Source organism: Limulus polyphemus, unplaced genomic scaffold (genome assembly GCF_000517525.1).
Source record: "Limulus polyphemus unplaced genomic scaffold, Limulus_polyphemus-2.1.2 Scaffold4134, whole genome shotgun sequence".
In the NCBI taxonomy this organism is placed as follows: domain Eukaryota; kingdom Metazoa; phylum Arthropoda; class Merostomata; order Xiphosura; family Limulidae; genus Limulus; species Limulus polyphemus.
This window is the reverse complement of record NW_013669744.1, coordinates 80432-93191: the sequence shown is the minus strand read 5'-3', so window position 1 is coordinate 93191 and position 12760 is coordinate 80432. Positions and strand designations below refer to the sequence as shown.

Genomic DNA, 12760 nt, shown 5'->3' with positions numbered 1-12760 from the left:
GTAAGGTATGTGAAAGGCATGCTGATGTTTAGGTTTTATTCCCCGATGATACAATTTGACATAAATCACGGCAGTCGTATTCACTCGTGATGATCTTTTCAATTGTTGTTACGTTTATCTGACACGTTTTATAGGATAATCGCCATATTGCTTTTCTTTCAGAGTCAAGAATTTGTAAAATCTGGGTCACTAAAACACCTGTTAATCAGCTCCTACATTCTATCTTCCTTGGAAGTTAATTAAGTCACATTTCTTTTCCATGTTGCTTGATAACTAACGTGGAATATAGCTTACATGTGTTTAAATAATACGGATCACATGTTTAAAAAGTCAATGGAAAAACAAATTAATCAGTCAGATTAGGATCTGGTGCATTTAGCAACTGGTTAAGAACATCATAGAACGTGTATTTCTACGTTCTATCCAAAACAAACTCAGCGACGGTTAACACAATTCACGAAAAGCCATAGATATCCTTCATGTAATTTTACATGTAATTACCACTTCACTCGTTACAAACGTAACTAATAGTTGTGGTGTCGGTAAGTACATAAAGTCCCCAGTGGCACAGCGGTATGTCTGCGGACTTATAACGCTAAGATCCGGGTTTCGATACCCGTGGTGGGTAGAGCACAGATAGCCCATTGTGTAGATTTGTGTTTAATTACAAACAAACAAAGTACATAAAGGCAAGATGGGCCTTATTCAATGTAATAACAAATTTTACGCTAGTTTTTGACTTTAGATTATATTTCAAAAAGTATAATATTTATAAACACAAAAAAAAAAGATTAATATAAGCTCCGTCATAACACTTATCTTCATGAGCATATTTACGACAAAATTATTTTATCTGCCTAAATGTTACGAATATTTCAAAATAGATTTTGTTTCTCATAAAACTGCTCACAAATATAAAAAGCATGGAAATCAATTCAGCACTGTCTGCACTTGGAACAACCTCACAGCACGACGAAGCCCGTTGTTTTAGCAATTAAGTCGTGAATGCGTTGTCTAGTATGCCTCAGGTGTTGGCCCACCTGCCACTGCTCCAGCTTTTTTCGGTTATCGTTAGCATATTACATCCAATGGCTGCTCATCGTGACGTCACTTTGTGTCTGGAACGGTTACGTCCTGTTAATCGGCTGGTGTGTGTGCGGGCAAACAGAAGGAGAACAAAGCGATAATAGAAACGCTGCCCCTAGACTGTGTGAAGAACGATACAATCAGAACATTATCAATATTCGTTGTAAAGTACTTTAGACCGTGCATAGGATAAGATGGTGAAAGAACTCTACGAACTTTTATTTAACACCACTGTGGTCAGAGCAGTTTGTTGACGCTTAATAGTTAATGTTGGTCTGTGTTCACCATGCCTCCCTTAGCGCGTGACCAAGGTACCAGTTTGCTGTCAGATCACGATAGTGCAGGAGACTGCATGAGCCAGGTAAAATGTGTTTTGATCGGAGATGGAGCGGTAGGGAAGACAAGTCTTGTTGTGAGCTACACTTTAAATAGCTATACTTCAGAATACGTACCTACGGCTTTCGATAACTATTCTGGTTAGTATTCAACTAATTTTGTCATGTTTGAACTGTTTGTTTATAAAAAAAAAATTGAGAAATAACCTCTCTTTCCCCCCAAAAAAACAATCGGACTAATTAAAACGTTAATTTAAGTAATGTTACTCTAATTTCACTTGAAAGATAAGATGATATGGTAGCACTGATTTTTCTAGGGCAGTGCTCGATTTTACAGCAGTGTTTCTGAGGTGAAGCCGTTCTTTATTTGGTAAAAGTAAAAAGCGAAGCACTCTGTGTGAAACACGTTTCGTTACCTATTATAACATTATTCTAACTGAAACGAAATCCCTCTAATTTCACCATTATCCCTTATTGGCTTATTTACGTGGTTCTAATAAAGGAGAGAGCCCTAACTCTCCATGCTAATTTTTTTTTTACCTGTATCATGTGTAGATAGATTAGATAGGCAATACAAAATATGGGAGGAAAAATATATTTAAATTTTATAAGAGATATATTTTTAATTTCTCAGTTTATAACGACGTAAATTCAAATCAAAAATGGCAGAGGAAGTATAACCCCCAACCCCCGTTAAACATAATGCGACTTCTTGCCGAAATGTGTGTAAATGAAGAGATGGCAATGATATGGTTAATGGCCTAAGGGCTTTTTCGCAGCGAATATAATTATGAACGCTGTAATGAGCCTTGTTAGTTGACTCAAAAAGGAGGGAAATCTGAGGGCGCACTAACAGTTTTCACTGCTCCAGACCAAGAAATAAAAAATTAACATGGAGAATTGAAGCCTCCTCCTTCAACATAACCATGTATGGTTTTCTCCCCCAGTATTTGTTTCACAACTTATTGGAGTAAATTACGAAATTTTATTAAGGGCTAGTAGCTCAGCATGACATTCAATGCGGCCATGTTTTGTTTTGTTTTGATCTTTTCTCTCCGTTGTTCTCACTTACTACATATTTGGTCACGTTAATTTTTAATGTTTTTAATTCATTATCTTGTTCTTCTCTGACGAACTGGTTATCTCTAATGAAAGAAAACGTTACTTTTATTACTGTTAGATCTCCATTTGTTTCGTCCTTTGAAAGTGTTTTAGTACTAAGAGTGATGAGTAGATGCAAGCAATATTAGTGTTCCTTATAGCAATATTATATGTCCCCCGATGGGATGGCGATAAGTTTACGAACTTACAACGCTAAAATCTGAGTTCGATCCCTGCGGTGGACACAGCCGATAGCCCGATGTGGCTTTACTCTAAAACAAATAAGACACATATTGGTCCTAAAGTGGTACAGCGGTAAGTTTAACGATTTACAATGCTAAGATCAGGGGCTCGATTCCCCCTCAGTGAACACAGCAGATAGACCGATTTGGCTTTGCTATAACAATCACACACACGATATTATATAATTATTGTGAGATCGTACAATACCAGGGCACTTTACTAAGCTTTTAAAACGTTCACAGAAGCAAGATCAAGATGTCTCATGTTCATCCATAAAGGGTGATATGTAACTCATTACCAGTCATTCATTGTCCAAATTCTATTTTAGCTGTGCTCTTAGCATCTAAGAAAAACAGTTTTTGTAATGTTCTCGCATGATATGGTTGGAGATAGTTGGATCTTCACGTCCCTTGAAAGAATGGGTGCATTAAGACACAACCTGATATCTGTTACATTTTAAACAACCAATTGTCTTTTTCCGTGGTCCGTTACCAGTGGTTAGGAACCATATATTTTCATAGTGACATATTTAACGTTTTTGATTGCCACTGCTAATACTCTGATAACAGATATCAAAAACAGTATTTAATAGAAATATTTTACTATACAGGCAGCCTCTATCATGACCCTTTGAAAGTCAGATAAATTTTTGCTCTTACTTATTTTAATATGGGCTTTCCATAATATCAATGCATCTCATAATTTACAATGCTCAAATAATCACCTGACTCATTACATGATCGTACTGTTTTGCATATGCTAATAAATGGAGCATGCTATAAATGTGGGGGGCTTAAAAAAGTGGAGTAGTAGTGTAGAATTTCGTTACAATTGTTCTTGACAAGTATTATAATAAAGTTTTCTTGTTTCAGCTGTAGTCACTGTAGACAATCTACCAGTTCGTCTCCAACTCTGTGATACTGCTGGACAAGTAAGTCAATCCTCCGTTTATCTTGAATAGATTCTAATTTTCTGTCTAATAATAAACATATATAGTGACCTTATCGTGATAAGGAAGAAAAATACAAAGGTTTTTGTACAAACTTTGAAAGTAATATGAACAACTTGAGCTATTTCCTTGTGTTGTTTTCTTTTCGCTTTTACAAAGTTAACAGCAAATGAGAAATTTCTCGATATTTATTAACAAACGCGTGTAATATAAAGTATCACTCACGGCCAACTAACTCGTTAGATATCTTAACTTTTGTCTCCTAAACGACCAATAAAAAAAATCGCACTCTTCAGTCAGACAAGGCAGCTGAATAGTTGAAGGTTGGTGCTGTTGCCTTCTGCTCTAGTCCTTTTCAAGGCTGGAGGAGTGTCACATATATATTCAGTGTTTTTTTTTCTCCTACTCGTAGTGAAAACACTTAACAAAACTCAGCATAAGTTTTTCGAAACGGTATCTAGTTCCTATTTTTAAAAATTCGTATAAATTAGTTTGATATCATTTTTAGGTTGTGAAATTTTAGAATTTTTTGTAGACACTGTTCTGAAAACAAAAACATTCGAAACACATGATTGTTTGATACTTATTAACATGTTACTTTAGATATTTTACTTTTGAATGAATCACACTACCAGTTATAAATTATAAAAACACGTCAAAAATTGACGATCAAAAAGTATGAGTAGCCTAGGTCCTCACCTTTTAAAATGGTGTCACCGTTACCTTTGTCACGCGAGCTATCGTGATTTTTTTCAATAAATAATTTTATTACTTTTGTGTTGTTTTAATACGACAAATGTAACAATAATATTCGATAAAAAAATATTTGATTTCATCCAAGTAGTTTGCCGTCTCTTACACTACAGTAACCTTTAAACCTAACAAAACTTACATGATATATTGTCATGAAATAAAATTTCCATAGTTTTCAAACAGATATACTTTAACATGAATTTTTTTTAGAATTGAAAAGAACATCAAAAGAAACTAAAAAAAATAAAAAATTTCCAGACCTGTAATCTGTTTAAAATTTCTAAGTGTTGTAAACTTCGCATTATAATCTCTTGTTCATCTCTACAGGAGCTCCACATATTCAGTAAATCGATAAACCACAAACTATTACTAAAAACACTTTTCTTGCTCTATTGACATAGATAGATTACGATCTGTTACCCATTCGCATTTAGCCATTGATTCTAGCTGTTTTCAAAGCTGAGCTTCATTAGTAATTCTTCAGACCACACTTGTGACGTCCTAAAAGGTGAAAACGAAGGATTATAGTAATAATACCACTGACTGAGAAAGGAAACCACGTGACAAGATACGAATCATTTCAAGAGATGATAGTTTCTTAGTAAATGCAAGCCTATACTTTGGGATGGGTAAAAAACATAAAATAAATCGATAAATGTGTTATTTCCAGGTGAGACTCCTCGGAGCTGCGCAGAAATGAAAGCTGGGATTTTTTTTTTCGTCTTTTTTTTTTGCGAATTTCACTTAATAAGTATTATATAGTTGTAAAATATCATTCATCAATTATTTTTGAGTAAAGTAATTGTTTAAATAGAATTATCTATTTAATTAAAAGGGTACCGTGTGCTGGTAAGCCTTTTAAACTTCATTAAACTATGCAAATAATGAAATTAGGATAAGGGGAATATGGATGATGTCACGATAGGCTTAACGAACAGGTAGGCCTATATAGTGCTAACCATTGCAAAGGGAAGGGTATTTAGGGAATCGATCTGTCATTGGACAGCATTGTTTATGTGTCAAGGTTTTATTTATAGACACTTAGAGTACTGGTGACGTCACTCTGTTACCTTTTATTACTTGCTCCTGATACCCAGGTTTTGAAAGTGTCGTTAGATCCGATGTCTCTTATTGATAAATCTATTGGTCTATCATTTTTGATCAGACCTTTCGGCGCAAAGTGTCTTATGTACCAGGAGGTATTTATGGGTATCACGTGTTGTGAAATAGGTTTAACCCACTTAGATTTAAAGCCACAATCATTGAGACGGCCCTCACGGCCATCCAGTTTGTTCAGAACTCTATATATATAATCTCATACGTGAGTAGTCTGGGCGTGTCACTTAACTGTTTTAATTACACAGCACTGCCGTTACATTTTATAGGCTTTATACATTCAAATACAAAATACCACAAACAAATAAAAATATTTCGTAAGCAAAGCACGATTTTTTCTCTTGTATTTATTTTTTTTTCTTATATTTTAATATTTGACAAGTAGGGATGAACTGAAAACCAGAAAGGTACTCGTTGTTCGTAATAGGGCTAGTCTATCAGTTCAAAATTAGGGTAAACTATATAGCCGTTCTGCATCTTTGCCTAAAATTCTGAGACACACAAAGAAAATAAACAACATTTGTCATATTTAAAGTAATTTAAACTAACAACGTGACTTTCTTAAGGAAATGTATAGCTATTCAGGAAATTATAATATACATATTCTCTTGTAGCTAAGATACAACAGTATATCGTTACATCAATCTTTGAATATTGTTCAAGTCAGATATACGAGACAAAAGAAATCTACTGAGGTAATCATTTCTTATCACAAAACCGAGACTGCAGTAAGTTATCTAACCGTTTATAAATACTAAAACGTTCAAATATGAAATATTATTTTGATTTTATGTCAAATATTGTTAAGAATTGAGTCTGGTGCCATTTTGGTGAATATACAGTGTTTTGTTGCACCGTATGAAGGAAGACATACATTGTTATCGCAATTAAATTCCGTCTAATAACACATTTAAGCTTAACGGTATAACATCTTTGCTGTCCAGTAAGGTTAGTCAACTTATAATCGTTTGTGCGAAGATATATGGAGTAATTATGTTTATTAGGCTTAGAAATATTGATTTGAAATTATAGATAATAACTGTAACTGTATGGCCTAAAACTGAACAAGACAAGCAGGTTTTGATACATTACGAAAGACGTTAAAATGTATTCTAAAATCAGTACATATTTAAATTATGAGCCCCCCCCCCCCAATGGCAAAGCAGTAAGTCTGCGGACTTATACTGCTAGAAACCGGGTTTCGATACTCGTTGTGTTTAAAAACATAACGTGTAAAATTGTGAATGTATCGTTTCTCCTACATCGTGTGTAATAAAACGATCACTGGAATTGATATCTGTAACACTTTTTCCACAACTATTCACAACAATCGGTGAAAGAAATAATTAAATAATGCGTAGAAAAACATTTATGACAGTTTACACTACTTTTATTTCAAAAGTGCAATGGACCAGTAGCTCACAAGGGATTCGTGTGATGTCGAAAGATATCTTTATTTTATACTTGAAGAAAGAAAGACGAATATTTCCGAAAGTGCTGGTCACCATAATTGTCTTTGTTTGTGTGTATGTGTGTGAAATCATAGTTTGTTACCCTTTTTATAATCTGAAAACGCAAGTTGTTTTATTAAAATATCGCAAACTTAGATATAATTTCTTCAAGCTTGCTAGAATCTTTTATTTATTTTATACATTGTTATTTGGACTGTATTGACTACAAAATCCTTGACAGTTTATTTCTATAATCAAGAAAACTGCACAAGAATTTTAGTCCTGGCAATGTTAGGGTTAGGAACAAAGTGATTCTTATTTGGTCAGACGTGCATCATTCTTACTTGTTAGAAATATATTTTACAAGCAAATTCTATACTTCAACGTGTTTTAATCCCACAAATAACTTCTTCACAAAATGCATCTAGTCAGCAGTGCCCATTAATCAGAGAATCTACCACTGCTGTGCATGCACATTCCTAGACTTTTTTATGTGTTTAGTATCTTTGAAGACAGCCGTATTGCTACCATTTTGTTGCCGCATTTTTTTCATGTTTTGACGTCACGTTTTGCAATAAATATTTTTGTGATAAAAAAGTCACGTTATGTTCGGATGTTTTTTTCCCCCTATTCCTCTAGATCTGAAATATTACTCTTACACGCGATGGACAACTTACGAATAAAATGAATTACTGTTTATTATTAAGAACAAAGCTACACAAAGGTCTATCTGTGCTGTGTCCTCCACGGGTATAAAAACCCGGTTTTTAGCTGTATAAGTCAGCCGACATACCTCTGTGGCACTGGTGGGCGAGGAGAATGAGGAAAAAACACCGACAATTATCACAATTTTTAAGCCTGTTGATTTCTAATGCTTCGAAAGCATTCAGCGTTAAAACCGAAACTTTTAAAGTATTATAGTGTATATGTAAATAGCGTTTCAGAGAATATTTTTTCTCTCTCATCGTCCAGCCCAACTGACGAGTCCTGGAATTATACGAAAGGTCTCTTGGGCAGTGAATTGTGGGAGACATAAGATAGATCTGAAATGCTATTTTTACAAACCTCTTATTTTGATTACGCAACGGAAGAATTAAAAGGAATGTGGATGAAAACATATGGAGTTAAATTGATTTTATATCACATTTTAGGTCTATTGGTTTCTAATGCTTCACCATTTTTGATGTTTAAACTGTAAATTTCAAAATATTTTCCAATCGTTTTCCAGTTTCGTTTCATTATTAGTTTTCAAAACTTACATTCAGGTAGCCAAAGTAGTAATATAATAAGATTCAGTGTGTGTGTGTGTCACGTAACTTTTAAACCACTGGTCGCACCGACTTCTAAACGTTACCAAACGAATCGTCTCGGTCTCGAGGTTTGCACAAATGCTATTTTTTTTTATCCTACCCCTTGATTTATATCAGAGAATGTAAATACGTAGGCCTACTAGTTACTGTTCGTAGCTTGGTTTAAAGAAATTAAATTTGCATTATTGCGGCCCTATAAATGTGAGCCATAGGCCCACGGGTTCGCTAGTCAATGTTGTACTTTGTGGAATTTTTCTATTGAATTGTAAAAAAAAATATCTGTGAAACATTTCATTAATAAGCACAGAAAACATAAAAAAGGTTTACACTATTGTATTCCTCTTCGTAGTGACCTTTGATACACGGCGTTTAGAGATTTTGTAGACATGACAATAAGAATGACTTACAACGCTAGAATCCGGGTTTCGATACCCGTGGTGGGCAGAACACGGATAGCCCAATGTGTAGCTTTGTGCTTAACTTCAAACAAACAGACAATAAGAATTATGAACATTGGAAAACTTACTACTGTGGCAACTGCAACCAAATTTATTGAAGAGTTTACTTGTTTGTAATTAAGCACAAAGCTACACAATGGTCTATCTGTGCTCTGCTCACCACGGATATCGAAACCCGGATTCTAGCGTTGTAAGTCCGCAGACATACCGCCGTGCCATGCGGGGGGGGGGGCGGGCTTATTGAAGAGAAACCAGCCATATACTCGCTGAACATACACGAAAACACTTATGTAGTATTTCAATAACGATCAAGATAGGACTCTAGCTCGTCGACTCAGAGCAGCTGGTCATTACCTTGAGTATTTTAAAGTAATTGCTCTGTGACATCCTCCTTTTTTAAAAACCAATCGAATAATCAAAATTTAAAAAGAAAGTATTTTTCCTGAATTTTTTACCATTGTAAAGAATGAAACGTTTGGGAAACGTACAATTATTGTTCTTTTCCTCAATTCTGTAATTATGGAGTTTCACCAAATACTGATAGTTTCGAGTATTAATTAATTATTTGCCGTACGCCCCAGCAGCCTCTGCGGTTGAGGGGGGCAAAATGGGGGCCCTAAGGGCCTGACAAATTTAAGAACTACAAAAAAAGGGGGAAGAGACGTACAATTTGATTTATTTGAACTAAAGGGCGATTGGACTATTCCAGTATAGTAAAAACATTTAGAGAAAAGACAGAGCAGACTGAGTCCATATACCAAAAGACTAGGTTAGTGGTGCGTACTATCATGGTGGAAGTATAATAATTAAGTTCTACCATGCGTACCGCTACGTACTTCGCTGTCACCAATGCGTAAACTAAAACGGTTCGAAATTTGATACATGTGTAATTTGAAAATAAACACCAGATGGCTTTTTTTTTTGTTTTCAAAATCGGCTAAAACATTAAGAAATTCTCCTGAACTATACTTAAACGGAGCTCTTCGTCGGTAAAAGTTTTTGGTATAACTTATGATTCAAAATTAAAGTGAAATAAACATATCACTTGAATCAGTAATAAAGTATGGTAACAAGCAAACAACATTATGAGATTAACAGGTAAAAACACAGGAGCCACACCAGAAAACATAATAAAAATTTACAGACAATGCATTAGACTAGTTATGGAATATGCCTGTCGTGCTTGGACTAATACAGCACCCACACACATAAAGAAAATACAGAGCAGAATAACCATCACATTCTTCAGAGTACCAAGAACAACAAATACAAATTTGATGCCTAATTATGCAAACATCAAATTAATTAAAGACAGACTTGTAGATTGTTCCTTCCGTTACTTTGATAAAAAATTATATAAAACTGACTCATTAACAGAAATAAATCGCTATGTCATACACGATGATGATAGGCCTTAATACATCTCCCCACTAAAATTTTTACTACAAGAATAAAGAAAACCTACGCTAAACATAAACATATCGCTTAGAATTGGGTATTATTTGTGAATTTAAAAGGGTTTTTTATATGTGAAATACGCGACTGATAATTATTTCTTGTGTAGAAAAAGTCGTTTTGCTATGAAACTGTTTGATAGTGTATACAACCAAATGAAGAGAAATAATTATATGGAACTGTTTGATAGTGTATATGACCAAATGAAGAGAAATAATTATATGGAACTGTTTGATAGTGTATATGACCAAATGAAGAGAAATAATTATATGGAACTGTTTGATAGTGTATATGACCAAATGAAGAGAAATAATTATATGGAACTGTTTGATAGTGTATATGACCAAATGAAGAGAAATGATTGTATGGAACTGTTTGCGAGTATATACAACCAAATGAAGAGAAATGATTATATGGAACTGTTTGCGAGTGTATACGACCAAATGAAGAGAAATGATTATATGGAACTGTTTGCGAGTGTATACGACCAAATGAAGAGAAATGATTATATGGAACTGTTTGCGAGTATATACAACCAAATGAAGAGAAATAGTTATATGGAACTGTTTGCAAGTATATACGACCAAATGAAGAGAAATAATTATATGGAACTGTTTGCAAGTATATACAACCAAATGAAGAGAAATAATTATATGGAACTGTTTGCAAGTATATACGACCAAATGAAGAGAAATAATTATATGGAACTGTTTGCAAGTATATACGACCAAATGAAGAGAAATAATTATATGGAACTGTTTGCAAGTATATACGACCAAATGAAGAGAAATAATTATATGGAACTGTTTGCAAGTATATACAACCAAATGAAGAGAAATAATTATATGGAACTGTTTGCAAGTATATACAACCAAATGAAGAGAAATAATTATATGGAACTGTTTGCAGTATATACAACCAAATGAAGAGAAATAATTATATGGAACTGTTTGCAAGTATATACAACCAAATGAAGAGAAATAATTATATGGAACTGTTTGCGAGTGTATACGACCAAATGAAGAGAAGTGGTAAAGTAGCACTAAATGCTATAGATGGTCTATTAATGGACAAGTTCCTGAAAAGGAGAGTAAAATCAATATTCCAATGCAGTGTTTTATACTAGTGTTCCTCGATTTCGTGAATAACCATATAGTACTTGGAAGTTCATAAAAAACAACAATAAAGGAGGGAGGAAAAAGTCCGAGTGAACCTTGCCCTCCCAGGTTGCGCACAACGACCAAACACCGATACAGCAACGATGAACACTAGATGCAATTTTAAGATTGGTTTAATTTTGAATTTTCAGTTAAGTTAACGATATTAATCAGCCAGAATCGGAGGCTATAATTATAGGGAAATAAATGTAGGGGGCCTAATTACTTTTTAGGCGAGGGGCCCATCTTTTATAGTTACGCCACTGCGAACACTTAGATTATTATAAATCTTAAAATATATTTTGTTCTCTCTTAATTTTATTATTTTTTAATTGTTAAAGTTATTCATTTTTATTATTATATTATTGTTTCATGTTATACTTTTTAAATTTTTTAATCAATGACTCGTCGCTATTTTCTTTACTTTTGCTTTATTGTTCTTATGTATTGTTTAAATCTTAAGTTTCTCAAGCGCGTAACATTCTTTTCTCGTGTGTAGTGTTCAGTTCAGAGAGTCCTGCATTTGTCATTAAAGTAACCGACCGGTTTGTTTCTGGCTTGACAAAGAGCGCTTGCTCGAAACGCTACATAGGAAAGTTAAAAAAGAAAACCTAAAAATGTTTACATGATTTATCTTCAAAAGTTATATTTATTTATTTCATCACCACTTTTTTTTCATTAAGTAAACTAATGAAGATTATCATCTTTTTTTTTCTTCAAGACATTCCTTTACTGTAATATAAAGTATTTAAGTTATAGCATATTTCTTAATACAATATGCAGCATTTTCTTACGTTAACTAGCGAGTTCCTTGAACTGATGTGAACTTAATTTATTTTGCCTTCAGTTTTTGTATGGTCATTTGAGAGCATGACTGGGACTCAATTGCACAACTTAATTTTTTATGCTGACTAAGGCATCCAATCCCATTGTCACAATCATTACCTTTCACCGCCCACCGATCATGTAAGGGGTTGCAAAATTAATCACACTTTTTTCCCCGAAGTAATGACAAACTTGGTAGGACTGCGAATATCATCACTCGTGAGAAAACGTCATTTCAACGTACTCTTGGGTGTTTCACTCTTCGAATTTCATTTTTTGCAAAAACATTTGAATCATGGTGCTCACTCGCATGTGCTGCCTTCGGGATGGCTCAGAAACTAGGCGCAGATATGCTCCGAGAATTCAAGTCTTCCAATCGACACATCGCAGTGCCAAATTTGAAAAACCCGTTTAATGCCTCAAACGATTCAGAATTGTTGAATTTGAAAGAGTGATCCGTGAAAAAGTGGTGGAATGTGGATTGGGAACTCTCCAGATTTAAATCCCGCCGAAAATGTCGG

The 12760-nt window shown here is 34.2% G+C and overlaps 1 protein-coding gene across 1 annotated transcript in view; it reads left to right on the top strand.

Annotated features, from left to right (window-relative positions):
• The first annotated feature begins 1160 nt into the window (after positions 1-1160).
• LOC106470645 (cell division control protein 42 homolog) overlaps positions 1161-12760 on the top strand; it is a 15374-nt gene continuing 3774 nt past the window's right edge. The window contains exons 1-2 of the mRNA XM_013931211.2: positions 1161-1562; positions 3638-3696. Coding sequence (XP_013786665.2) covers positions 1373-1562; positions 3638-3696 — 249 coding nt within the window. The 5' untranslated portion in view covers positions 1161-1372. The remainder of the gene's footprint in view (positions 1563-3637; positions 3697-12760) is intronic.